The 14,302-nt window shown below is 44.9% G+C and overlaps 1 protein-coding gene across 1 annotated transcript in view; it reads right to left on the bottom strand.

Moving 5' to 3' along the window:
- LOC109913758 (roundabout homolog 1-like) overlaps positions 1-14,048 on the bottom strand; it is a 58,178-nt gene extending 44,130 nt beyond the window's left edge. Inside the window, exons 1-3 of the mRNA XM_048603016.1 lie at positions 13,933-14,048; positions 12,509-12,647; positions 9,225-9,352 (exon numbers count right to left, since the gene is read on the bottom strand). Coding sequence (XP_048458973.1) covers positions 9,225-9,352; positions 12,509-12,647; positions 13,933-14,035 — 370 coding nt within the window. The 5' untranslated portion in view covers positions 14,036-14,048. The remainder of the gene's footprint in view (positions 1-9,224; positions 9,353-12,508; positions 12,648-13,932) is intronic.
- Positions 14,049-14,302: the final 254 nt, after the last annotated feature.

The following is a 14,302-nucleotide window of genomic DNA, read 5'->3' as shown; positions in this document are numbered from 1 at the left end:
TTCTTTCAATGGCCATGCACTGTTTGTAGCACTTAAAATAACCAGTCTGCAGTCCTTTTTTTGATCAGTGTCTCCTCATGCCTGTCGCAACTCGCCCTGCAAAGCTACAGTTCATACAAGCATCTCTCTTTCTCCGAGCTTGCAGCGATCTGACAAACATGCAGCTCATTTTCTGTAACCTGGCTTCAAATGTATTGTCACTGCAGAATAGATATAAATAGACATAAACTATTTGCATTCATCACACCTAACAATTGCCTGCTTAATGAATTGAAAAGTGCTTCTGTTTCTGTGGCTGACTGTATGTGCATGTTGTGCCTGCATCTTTAGGTGCTGGAATATTGTACTGTCCTTGTGTATAATTGCCTACAGGTAGTCCCCACGTTACAAATAGGTTCCATTCCTGAGTACGTTCATTTGTACACAAATTGGAACACAATACAATATATAATATCTGTTTGTAAGTCCAATCGAATGTTGTATCAGATCCTTAACATTAATAGTAAAATGGGGTTTCGGTTGTAAATACAAGCATTTGTAAGCCAAATATTCATAAATCAGAAGTTCCTAAGTCTAGGGCAACCTGTATTCTGCATAGTGTATCCTGTTTTCTTTTTGTGTGCTCTACGTTTGCATGTGTGGTTTGTGTTGGCTCTGTATTTACAAGCACGTTTGATGCTAGAATGTATGTTAGACCGTTATAAGTCTGGTGTGTACTTCTGGGCATGTGTTATGTTCACGTGCATTTTGCATATGCCTGTTGGGTGTTGGCTGAGTGCATGTTTTTTACATCTGTGGAACTGCAGTCTCCAGGACATCCTGCTCCTAAAGCTCAAAGGGAACTGTTCATACCAGTGAATGCTGCAGGGGAAGGGGCCAACCTGGACTTGCAGGCTTTTGTATGGCCTTATTTCTCTTTTTTTTGGGAGTTTTACTTCTGTGCACTGAAAACAATGATATCGGTGATGCCTCCCATTTTCTATGTGTTGCAGCACATTGAAATGAGGCTCTGATTGTACTTCATGTGAAGTGTGGTTCAAAGTCTTAAACCAGGAAGGTTCTGTTTTGGAAGTCAGGAACTCGTTGATCTCCCCATGCGACCACGGGGGGTCCTATCCACCACAATCCTGGGGCACTGACGCCAACTGCAGTAGTCCCAGCAGTTGAGATCAGGAACTCTCGTAAAAACCGAAAGAACTGCGGATGCAGTAAACCAGGAAAAATAAACAGAAATTGCTGGAGAAGGTCAGCAGGTCTGGCAGCATCTGTGAAGAAAAAATCAGAGTTAACGTTTCGAACTGAGGAAGGGTCACCGGTCCCGAAACGTTTACCCTGATTTTTTTCTTCACAGATGCTACCAGACCTGCTGAGCTCTTCCAGCAACTTCTGTTTTTGTTCAGGAACACTCATGCCTCTCAAACACCTGTGTAACTGAGCTTTTTAGTCTTTGGGGCAATGAAGAAGTCAAGCTTAATTGCTCAGAATTATTTGGTGGAGAAAGAAAAGACACCTCATGCATTAAGGAGAAAGGAGCATCATCGTCAATGACCATCACAATATACAGATATACTTAACTAAATCTCAGCAAACTGAGCGTGACTCTGACCGCGATTTGAAAGAGGTTAAAATGGGACAAGCGGCCATCATTAGAGAGATTTCTGACAGAAATAGCATTCAGGGGTGTCGTATGTTAGTAGTTTCAGTCACAGTGAATGTTTGGGGGAACCAAATGGTTTCCATGTCTCTCCACAGCCAAAGGCTTTCTACACATCATGTCCAGGCTTGTTATAGACACACCAATAGAGACTGATCGCTCTGATTAATCAAACTCTCCAATACTGCTGAAAAGACAGATGTGTTGCCGAGATGTCTTTATCAGAACTAATTCAAGAATGCCAATTTCAAAAAATCATAACTATTTCTATTACAAGACAAAAGGTGCTGATTGGTTGGCAGTTGACTCTGATTGGTCAAAGTGTTACCATGGACGAAGTAACAATACAGTCTTTATACTTCCTGATAAATAAAACAAAAAGCCCAGGGCTTAAACATGTTTTGTTTGCAGAGAACAATCCGTTTGTATGGTTATCTGCCGTTTCTGACAGGTGTAAATGAGTCATTTTACAATGTTTCATGTGACTATACTGGTAATCTAAAGTTAATCCAGACATAATATTGGGAATATTGAGTTCAAATCCCACTATGGCAGCTGGCAAAAGTTAAATTCAATTTGAAAATCTGGAATTGAAAGCCTCAGTGATGACCACAAAACTATCATCAATTGTCATAAAACCCTATCTGGTTCAATAATGCCCTTTACAGATGGAAACTGCCATCCTTACCTGTTCTGGCCTAGATGAGGCTCCAGTCAAACAGCAACATCCTCACCTTTTAACTGGGTTTAAGTACCACCTGCTTCACAAGTCTATCATAACATATCTGAGCAGGCTAATGAAAAGTATCTTTCATTGAGTCAAGTCCTCACATCCCCATCCCTTTCCAGGCAGAACATCTAACATGGAGCATTAAACTCTCCTGTCCCCAGTATGCACCAATCAACCTGGCTGTTTCTGGTAGAGTATCCAAGCATTGCACCTCCTCCAGGGATTGGCAGCTGACTGGAAAGGAGAACTGAAGGTGAATTTAAAATGAGTTCCAATTCTCAAACTGGATTCTAAGTGCAGGCATCTGGATGGCGAGCCCAGTAATATAATCATGGCCCCACTCTCCACACTGTTTGTGGTGACACCTGGGACCTCTAAGTCAAGGCACATTTGTTCTCAGTGAGGCAACACACAGGCTACAAGACCGTGATTTAACACCCTCAGCCAGAATGCTGAAGGTAAATTGCAAATGTTTCCAAGTCAGTTCCCACAAATGGAATGAGCTGTTTATGTATCTGTGCCTCAAACCTATCAGGTTGGATCTCAGACCTTGTGTATTCTCAAGGGTCAAACTTATCAGTCAGTGAAACTTTGTTATGTCTCATTTCGTTTGAGAGGAATAAAGGAAGCTATAAATAAACATACAAATAAATCTCTCAAACAGCAAGGAAATGAAACATTTTTACATAACGTTACTGCTTTGCTTTCACATGAAGGGAAAGGTAGGGCATGAAACCTAAAATCAAATGGTTAATGCTCAGGGTTTAGGGTGCTGTCTAGGGCCTGCTTTAACAATAGCCTGTAGTTGTCTAGGATCCCTACAGTGTGGAAGCAGGCCATTCAGCCCATACTAACTCTCCAAAGAGGACCCTACTAAGCTATCCTACCCTGCATTTCCCATCACTAATCCAGCTAGCCTGCCCATCTCCAAACACTATGGGCAATCCTACCCAGCTAACCTATCCTGCATTTCCCATCAGTAATCCACTTAACCTGCACATCTGTGGACTGTAGGAAGAAAGCAGAGCATTTGGCAGAAACCCACGCAGACACGGGGAAAATGTGCAAACTTCGCACAGACTGTCACCAAAGAGTGGAATCAAACCCGGGTCCCTGGCGCTGTGAGACAACAGTGCTAACCACTGAGCCACCATGCCACTTGAACTTCCCACCCTAAACTTCTCCACCTTTCACTCTTTTCACCTTAAGGTACTTTATCTGACACAAACAACATTCACAACAAGAAGGTGATTTAAATAAAAACAAGATTGGCGATTTGATGGCACTGACTGAAATAGAAGGGAATATTTTAACTGCCAATTTGCAGATATGGCTGCAAGGTGACCAAGACCTTAAAGTGAGTATGACAGTTAGGAGGGACAGGCAAATAGGAAAATGAGGTAGGATTATGCTCGTAATAAGATCATAAGATATAGAAGCAGAATTAAGCCATTCAGCCCATTGAGTCTGCTGCACCATTTGATCATGACTGATATGTTTCTCAACCCCATTCTCCTGCTTTCTCCCCATAACGCTTGAACCCCTTATTAATCAAGAACCTATCTATCTTTGTCTTAAATACACTCAATGACTTGGCCTCCACAGCCCTCCGTGGCAATGAGTTCCACAGATTCACCGCCCTCCGGCTGAAGAAATTCCTCCTCATCTCATTACTAAAGGGTTATCTTTACACTCTGAGATTATGCCCTTAGGTCCTAGTCTCTCTTACTAGTGAAAACACCTTCCCTATGTCCACTCTATTTAGGCCTCCCAGTATTCTGTAACGTTCAATGAGATAATGAGGAATGGAATAACTATATTAGTGAGAGGTGATATTCAGGTAGAAGAAAGGGATGAAGAGTCTGTGTAGAGCTAAAGAAACAGCAACAGATAGTAAACACTGGTAGAAGTGGTTTATGAGCCACTAAACAGTAGTGAGTCTGGTGTAAGTCAGGAAATTAAAGGTGCATAAAGCAAGGGGAATGCAACAATTGGGGGTGACTTCAATCTACATATAGACTGAATAAATCTAATGAGAACCCATACCATGGAGGAAGAATTCCTGGAATGTGTTGAGGAACCATGTTCAAGAACCATGTGGGGCACAGACTATTGTAGATCTACTACAATGCAATGAGAAATGGCTAAAAAAATGTTGCAAAAGAACATTTTGGATTCAGTACCACAGTATCACAGAATTTTCCATTAAGTTTGATAAAGATGTAATTCAATTGTAAACTAGGGTTTCACTACAAACAAGGGAAATTATAATGGTATGTGGAGGAAGGTAGCTATAGTGGATTGGAAAACTACATTAACATTTTGACAATGAAGAGGCAATGGGTCACATTTAAAGAATCAATGCTTACTTCTCTAAAAAATATCATATATTCATTTAAGATGGTAATCCAACAGGTAAAAGCAAGAGAACTGAGGCTAACAAGGGACACTTGGATCATAGTAGATCAAGGAAGGTAGTTTATAAAGTTGCCAAAAATGCTGTAAACCTGAGAACTGGGAGAATTTTAGTATTTTGTGAAGGAGATCTAAGAAATTAACGAAGGAAGACTTAGAATATGAACTTAAAACAGCAAGAAACAATAAAATCAGATTGTAAAAGCTTCCGTAGTTATTTTAAAAGGAAAAGATTAGCAGAGACAGTGTGGGTGCATTACAGATGGAGGCAGGGGAATTTATTACAGGAAATAGAGAAGTAAGTAGCATTATGTAAGTAACCTTATATGTGTCTGGTCTTCAGAGGAAGACTGAATACATTTCCCTTCACTCATTGTGATCGAAGGATCTAGTGTGAGTGTGGAACTGCTAGAAAGTAATGAAAAGGTAGTATTGGAGAAATTAATGAGAATTTTGTTTTATTCATTCATAGCTGACACTGACTGTGCCAGCATTTATTGCATTAACCCAATTGCCTTTGAGAAGGTGGCCATGAGCTGCCTTCTTAACCACTGAAGCCTTTGGATTCTAAGGACCTCACTGTTGTTAGGAGGGGAGTTCATTAACCTGATTCAATTTGCATCAGAGATATAGGGTAATGTAAGAATATGCTACTGATGTAGATGATCAGCTGTGATCTAGAATGATAGAAGAGGCTGGAGGGGTTGAATAACCTCCTTCCATTTTGTTTCCTTTCAGCTATGGTGAGATTTGAACTTCAGGCCCGCCATTGCCAGTCTGGTACCACAGCTATACTGCCAGCACGTCCAGAAAACCCACCATACACGGTCGCTCCCTGACACCAGGGCTGCTGCCTCACCTAGCTAGGGGAGATGAGTTTTGGTGGCGGGGGACATGTTTCAAGGGTGCTCTCCACAGCAGTAGCATCAGTGTCTGACTAACGGTCACTGCATTAAAGACAGTGTGAGCCTAAGGATTTGATGAAATTAGTATATTCCACACATAGACACAACACACATATACTACAGACAAACACACACACACACTACAGAGAGACATGCAAATTATACACATGTACGCTACACACAGATAAACACAAACACACTACATAAATACTACAATCAACACACACATTACAGACAGACACACACACACACACTCACACAAAATTAACAGACACACACATACATACACACACACAATTGACAGACACACACATACACACAATTGACAGACACACACATGCATACTACAGACAGTCACACACAGACTACAAACAGGCATACAAACACATGCTAGAGACAGACACACATGCACCGTACAGACAAATACACACTACAGACACACACACTCTAGACAGATGTGACAATGCACACCACACACACACACATACACACGCACGCACTACAGCAGTAGCTCAGTTGTTAGCTTTCTTGGTTCTATACCAAAATGATTGTGGGTTGAACATCCCATTCTCAGACATCAGCGCAGAGTACAGAGGAAGTGCTGCACTGTCAGTGGTGACATCTTTTAGGTGAGATGTCTACCCTCTGCAGGTAGAATTGTGATGGGACTTATGCTGTGGAGAGGCAAGGAAGATCAAAAGGGAAGGCAAATGGTGGGGGTCATCTGTAGGCCACTAGATTTTCTTTTCTAGTGAAGCAGATAGGTTTTTAACTATTAACAGTTGTCATCATGAGGCTAACTTTTTAATCCCAGATTTTTTAAGTTCCACCACGGTGGGTTTTGAGCCCATGTGACCAGAACATGAGTCGGGAGATTCTGCATTTCAAGTTCCTGGACATTACTACAACATCACTGCCTGATGGATGGAAAAGTAAAGCTGTAATAAAGGAACAAAGCATTGTTCCAGAATAAGTGTTCATGGCAGAATCATCAATAGCTCTGTTTGAACGAAGCAATATGAAAAACAAGGTTCGGGCCAGCACACAGTAAAACAAAGGATTGAGAGCCGATGGTCTGAAACTGTTAAACTTATTGATGAGTCAAAAGGCTGGAAACTGCTTGTTCCTTGCTCCTGCACTTAGCTTCACTGGAACTCTGAAGCAGACAAAGGATAGAACTATGTCAGGTCAGTTGTAACATTGACATGGTTCGGAAACCTGATGCTCATGACGGTGCTGCCATTGTCTGCCATACTGTCTTCTACCTTGCAAACACTGAGCACCAACTTTTAACACTACTTTGGCCCTTTCATCGCACATCAAGACTTTTTTGCCCTCTAAAAGTCATATTCAACATGAATCATAGAATCTGTGCAGCATAGATAGAGGCCATTTAGCCCATCAAGTCTTCACCGACCCTCTGAACAGAACCCACCTAGACCCAGTCCCCTACCCGATCCCCATATTTCCCATGGCTAACCCACCTAGCCTGCACATTGCTGGACACTATGGCGCAATTTAGCATGGCCAATCCACCTAACCTGCACATCTTTGGATTGTCGAGGGACACCGGGGCACCTGGAGGGAACCGCAAACACAGGAAGAATGTGCAAACTCCACGCAGTCACCCGCGGGTGGAATCGAACACAGGTCCCTGGAGCTGTGAGTCAGCAGTTCCAATGACTGAGCCGTTGGGGCACCCATTCAGTCTCTTTTTCACTTGTGGGCTAATCACTGTCACTGGCTGCTTGACATTTATTGCCTGTCCCTAGTTAACTTTGAACTCAGTGGCTTGGTAGGCCATTTCAGAGGGCAGTTAAGGGTCAGCCACATTGCTGTGGGCCTGGAGTCACATATAGGCCAGACCAGGTAAGGATGACAGTTTCCTTCCCTAAAGGACATTAGCAAACCAGATGGATTTTTCTGACAATCAGCAATGGTTTCTTCATTCCAGAGCATTTTTCTTATTGAATTCAAATTCCCCCATCAGCCAGGGCTGGATTCAAACCTGGGTCCCCAGAACGTTAGTTGAGTTTCTGGATTAATGATCTAATAATAATACCATGGGCCATCACCTCCCCAACAGATGCTGCCTGATCAACTGAGCATTTCCTATATTCTCTGTTTTGAGATTCCCAGCCTCTGCCATATTTCACTTTAGTCCTGTTTTGTGTCCTGGCCAATATCTAATCCTCTGGCAGCATCACAGAAACAGTTAATCTGGTCACTGTCGCATTGCAGTGTTGTGGGAACTTGCTGAGTGCAATTTGGCTGCATCGTTTCCGATACTACAGTGGGGGCACAAAGTTCGTCATTGGCTGTAAAACACTTTGAGATGTCCTTCAGTTGTGAAAGGTTATAATTGTCGGTCCTTTTCGTTCCTTAAACACCTGCACACAGATACACACAGAAGCATGTGCAAGCAGACATGCACACAAATTGAGACAGAAAGAGCAGGGTAGAAGGTTGAGAGTCTTGCGTGGTTATTGAATGAGATCACACCTACAATCAGAGCTGATTAGTATCTGTGATAAGTAGTTGATTACAGGACAGAAAGATGAGAGGTTTGTAGCCAGACTCAGACTGCCACCGATAGGAATCTGCAACCTCTATCAGCAAATACTGAAGTAAAGTTACAATAGTTTAGAAACCATTCCAGCTCCCTCTCTCTCGTGTGCATGTGTGCGTGCCTGAGTGTACATGTGTGTGTCTGCCTGAGTGTACAGATGTGTTTGTGTGCATGTGTTTGTGCATGTGTATGTGTGTGTATGTGTTTGTGTGTGTGTGTTTAGTCTTGAGTGGAAATGTCTGCGTGCTTGTGTGCACGAGTGTATCTGGGTGTGAGTGTACTCATGTGTGTCTATGTATGTTGTGTATGAGTGCATGTGTATGAATATATGTTCATACATGTGGTGTCCCTGCATGGGTGCATGTGTGTGCGTGAATGCATGTATGTATGTATGCCTGTGTGTGTATGTCTGTGCCTGCGTGCCTGTGTGTCTGTGCCTATGCCTGTGTTTCACTGACTTTCTCCCTCTCTCATACTCTGTATATGTGTATCTCTTTCAGTCCTCCATGCTCTCTGTCTCTTGCTGTCCCTCCATCGCTTTCTCTCTCTCAACCCTTCTTTGTGCTCTCTCTCTCTCTTCCTTCCTCTGTTGTGCTCTCCCTCTCTGGTTTTCACTCTCTTTCCCTTCCCACTCATCAGCCTTTCTTTCTATCTCTCCTTTCAGTCATTCTGTCGCTTTCTCACCCTAGGCTCTCAAGCTTTTCTGCAGCTAGCCTTCTGTTTCTCTCTCTCTCCCTCTGCCCTTTCAGTCTCTCTTTTCTGAATTCCCCATCTTCCTTCTGCCTCTCTATCTGTTCCTTGCTCTCTTTGTGACTTCCTCTCTCAGCACTCCACCGCCCCAGTTCCTTCTCACTTATCCAGTCTCTTGTCTGTCACTGTATCTCTCTCTCTCCCCACTGCTTTGTGCGCTCGTGTTCCCTCCCTCAGCCTGATGAGTTGTGCAGTACTCACCGTGCACCGTCAGTGTGACTGAAGCCTTGGTTTTCCCCACCATGTTCTCGGCCACACACGTGTAGGTGCCCACATCAGCTGCTGTGACGTGTCGAATGACCAACGTGTTGCCCCTTTGGATCTCAGACCTGTCGAGCAGACGAGAGACAGATCAGAGAGGCTGGAGAAATCCAACAGAGACAACGAAGCACAAGACATTCCAACAGCACCTCTCATTGCCAAGGGACACATTGGTATTGCATTTTGGTATTTACTTAACAGTCAATGGTAGGACCCTGGGTAGTGTGGTAGAACAAGGAGCTCAGGTACATCATTCTCTGACAGTTGCATCACGGGTAGACAGGGTGCTTAAGAAGGCATTTAGCACGCTTGCTTTCATTGCTCAGGCCTTTGAGAATAGGAATTGGGACAACATGTTGAGGCCGTACAGGACATTGCTGAAGCCATTTTTGGTACACTGCATCATGAGGGGCATAGAATATAGAACATAGAACAGTACAGCACAGTACAGGTCTTTCAGCCCACAATGTTTTGCCGACCTATTATCCTACGAAGATCAAACTACCCTGCATACCCTACATTTTACTATCCTCCATGTGCCTATCCAAGAGTCGCTTAAAAGTCTCTAAAGTATCTGACTCCACTACCAGTGCTGGCAGCGCATTCCACACACCCACCACTCTCTGTGTAAAGAACCTACCTCTGCCATCTCCCCTATACCTTCCTCTCATCACCTTAAAATTATGCCCCTTTGTAATAGTCATTTCCGCCCTGGGAAAAAGTCTCTGGCTATCCACCCTATCTATGCCTCTCATCATCTTGGACACCTCTATCAAGTCACCACTCATCCTTCTTCACTCCAATGAAAAAAGCCCTAGCTCCCTCAACCTTTTCTCATAAGATCTGCCCTAAATAGATAAGGTGAAAGACAAAGGTCTTTTCCCTAGAGTGGGAGAGGTCAAAATTAGGGGGCATATTTTTCAGGCGAGAGGAGAAAGATTTAAAAAGGGCATGAGGGGAAATATTTTTACATGGAGAGTGGTTCATATGTGGTAGGAACTGCCAGAGGAAGTGGTGGATGCAGGTACATTTGCAACATTGAAAAGACATTTGGATAAGTACATGAATAAGAAAGGTTTGGAGGTACATGGGCCAAACGCAGGCAAGTGGGACGTTTAGTTTGGGAACATGATCAGCGTGGACAAGTTGGACTGAAGGGTCTGTTTCCACACTGTGTGACTCTACGACATCCTATTGGGTGGGTGGGTGGTGGGGGGTCAGTCTGGTGGTGGTGGTGGCGGTGGGATGTTGGAAGGAGAATGTGTCAGGAGGAAGGTTGGTTGGATAAGGCAGAGAGTTGATCACTGGACAGAGAACACGATTCTCCAGGAACCTGCTGGGACCAAAATATTACATAACATGGTGTAGAGCTGGATGAACACAGCAGGCCAAGCAGCATCAGAGTAGCAGGAAAGCTGACATTTTGGGCCGAGACCCTTCTTCAGAAAGACCCTTCTTCAGAAAGACGCTTCTCGACCCGAAACGTCAGCTTTCCTGCTCCTCTGATGCTGCTTGGCCTGCTGTGTTCATCCACCTCTACACCTTGTTATCTCAGATTCTCCAGCATCGGCAGTTCCTACTATCTCCGGGACCAAAATATTGTTTTGAGAAGTTTTCTCACTTCCGTGGTGAAACCGAATGGCCTGCATTTGCTCTCCTTTTAAACAAAGGGATAACTTGCAGTGCTCCATTTCACCGGCACCAGCCCTCAGTCTAAGGCAGGCTGCAAAACAAATGGACAAAGCGTCTCCCAGTTTCACTCTCATTTCCCTTAGAGGAGTCCATGGAAGCACCTTCACAGAACCACAGGATAATTACAGGACACAGGAAGGCCATTCGGTACATCGTGTCTGCACAGGTCTATCCCTCAGTGCCAATCTCCTGCCTTTCCCATCTTCCTGTACACTGTTTCAGTCCAAATAACTATCTCATGCCACTCTTGAATGTCTCATTTGAACTTGCCTCCACACATTTCCAGTGCACTGCAGACACTAACAGCTGGCTGAGTGAAAACGTTCTTTTCTCACATCACCCTTGCTTCATTTACACTAAATGTTAAGTCAATGCCCCTCTCATTCTTGTTCCTTTTACAAGCAGGAACAAGTTTTCCCGATCTACTCTGTACGATCACACATGTTAAGGTTGGTTGGCTCGCCAAACTGGTTTGTTGTTCCGCAGATGTTTCATTACCATGCTGGGTAATATCGTCAGTGCAGCCTCCGATGAAGCGTTGGTGTGTTTTCCCGCCTGGTTTTTAAACTCTGCAGTCCGTTGAATGGACTCACACATCCGCTATCACATACCACATAGTGGACTCCGCTATCACACGTGATTATGAAAATCTCTGTCAGATTTCCTCTCAGCCTTCTCTCCAAGGAGAACAATCCCACCTTATTCAATCTAACCTGGTTGCAAAGCTCAAATCGAATTAAACGCACACACATTATTTCCTTCTTCCCAATTTTATACACTCCACGTTAAGGAGGTTCTGCACTGTCAGAGGGTCAGTACTGAGGGAGTGCCGCACTGTCAGAGGGTCAGTACTGAGGGAGTGCCGCACTGTCGGAGGGTCAGTACCGAGGGAGTGCCGCACTGTCAGAGGGTCAGTTCTGAGGGAGTGCCGCACTGTCAGAGAGTCAGTACTGAGGGAGTGCCGCACTGTCAGAGGGTCAGTACTGAGGGAGTGCCGCACTGTCAGAGGGTCAGTACTGAGGGAGTGCTGCACAGTCGGAGGGTCAGTTCTGAGGGAGTGCCACACTGTCAGAGGGTCAGTACTGAGGGTGTGCCGCCCTGTCAGAGGGTCAGTACTGAGAGAGTGCTGCACTGTCAGAGGGTCGGTACTGAGGGAGCACTGCACTGTCGGAGGGTGTTACTTTGACGATGGGAGCTCGAACAGTTTCAGTGTTTGCCTTCTGAGATTAATTGGAGGGTGCGGAGTTTTCTCTTGTTTACCCATCAACAGCTGGTCTGCTCATTATCAGAGTGTTGTTTGTGGGGCCTTGCTATGCACAAATTGACTGAAGTGTTTTCTGCATTCCAGCAGTGACTACATTTCACATTGTACTTCATTGGCACTAAACAACTTAGGGATGTAGTGAGGCCGAGATGGGCATTAGAGAAATGAAAGTTTGAGTTCCTCCTTTGCTGAGAGCGGTGAGTGCAGTGTAGTGCCTCCCAATGCCATAGATAGCCATTGGTAGTTCTGTCAGAAGCTTCTTCCGTACCTGCTTTTCGGCAACAAACCATCCTCCTTTCTCCAGTGTACTGTCGGAGTGGGGTCTCCCCGTGCCTCACACTTAAATTCAACCGTCTCATCCACCAGCAGGACCTGACTGCTTGGCTTCTTGACAAAGGATGGTCGCTCTGGGGAGAGAACGAACAGAGGCACAGAGCATAGAAAACATCCTCAAAACTACCACAGACTACCCCAAATAAAAACAGAACTACCCACTCAACAGATGAGGCTATCGCTGTCAAGGGAGGACAGAGGGGATTAATGTTTTAGTTCCTTGAAAGTGCAGTCACAGGTAGGCAGGATAGCGAAGAAGGCGTTTGGTACGCTTGCCTTTATTGGTCAATGCATTGAGTATAGGAGTTGGGAGATCATGTTGCGGCTGTACAGGACATTGGTTAGGCCACTTTTAGAATAGTGCATTCAATTCTGATCTCTCAGCTATAGGAAGGATGTTGTGAAGCTTGAAAGGGTTCAGAAAAGATTTACAAGGATGTTGCCAGGGTTGGAGGGTTTGAGCTACAGGGAGAGGCTGGATAGGCTGGGGCTAATTTCCCTGGAGCATTGTAACTTGAGGGGTTATCTTATAGAAGTTTATAAAATCATGAAGGGCATGGATATGGTAAATAGACCAGGTCTTTTCCCCAGGGTAGGGGAGTCCAGAACTGGAGGGTGCAGGTTTAAAGTGAGAGGGGAAAGTGTTAAAAGGGACCTAAGGAGCAACTTTTTCACACAGAAGGTGGTGTTTGTATGGAACAAACTGCCAGAGTATATTGCAGGTGGGTAAAATTACAAGATTTAAAAGGCATCTGGATAGGTTTATGAATAGGAAAGGTTTAGAGGGAGATGGGCCAGAAGCAGGCAAATGGGATTAAATCAGTTTAGGAAAAGTGGTTGGCATGGAAGATTGGATTGAAGGATCCGTTTCCACGATGTATGACTCTATGACTCTAACTAAGAATGGACAATAAATGCTGGGCCTTCTGGTGCTGTCTTCATCCCATGAAATGCTTTTCTGGAACCAAAAATAATTGTTGCAAACTCTCAGCTGGCCAGGTGCTGTATGTGTGTGTGTGGAGAATGGAAGGGGATTGTTAACATATCATTGCAATGAGTTTAGTTGAGAGGAAATCAGTTATCAACAAATGCATGACAGTGAGGTGGGCACAAAGAGCAGGGCAGTGCGTCAATACCTGGCTACTTTATTCTGTACAGATGAGGGTCCAGGGAATAAAAATAATAACAGAACACATTCTTTGGGCACAGCTTTCCTCAAGATCCCCTTAAGCGACTTTCAGAACCCAACAGTCCAGTGCACACTTCTACCGCCTGCATCCCAATTGCTTCTCTTCTGAAGTGGTCACCCTCCCCACTGACCTGGACAGGATTGACCCAGACTGCAGTGTTCACACTCACCCAGGACGGTCAGCTCAGCCACCTCGCTCTCCCTCTCGCCCACCATATTGGTGCCCACACACACGTATTTTCCAGAGTCACTCTTCCGTGTGTTGGTGATCATCAGCTTCCCTCCCCGGATCTGGCAGGGTTTAACACAGACACACACTGCATCAGCTCAGGCACCGGGGGGGGGGGCGCAGGGAGGGGAGGGGCAGGGTGGGGTAGGGGTGAGGAGGGGGTTTGGAGAGGACAGAGTGCGGGGGTTGAGTGGGGATGAGGTGGGGAAGCAGGGAGAGGGGTGGAGGAGGAGGGTGTGGAAGGGGGTAGGGGAGAGGGGTAGGGGGGAGGGGTGGAAGAGAGGGGTGGAAGAGGAGGGTGGGGAAGGGGG

This window comes from Rhincodon typus, chromosome 11 (assembly GCF_021869965.1).
Source record: "Rhincodon typus isolate 14 chromosome 11, sRhiTyp1.1, whole genome shotgun sequence".
NCBI classification, from domain to species: domain Eukaryota; kingdom Metazoa; phylum Chordata; class Chondrichthyes; order Orectolobiformes; family Rhincodontidae; genus Rhincodon; species Rhincodon typus.
This window is presented reverse-complemented; position numbering and strand designations above follow the sequence as displayed.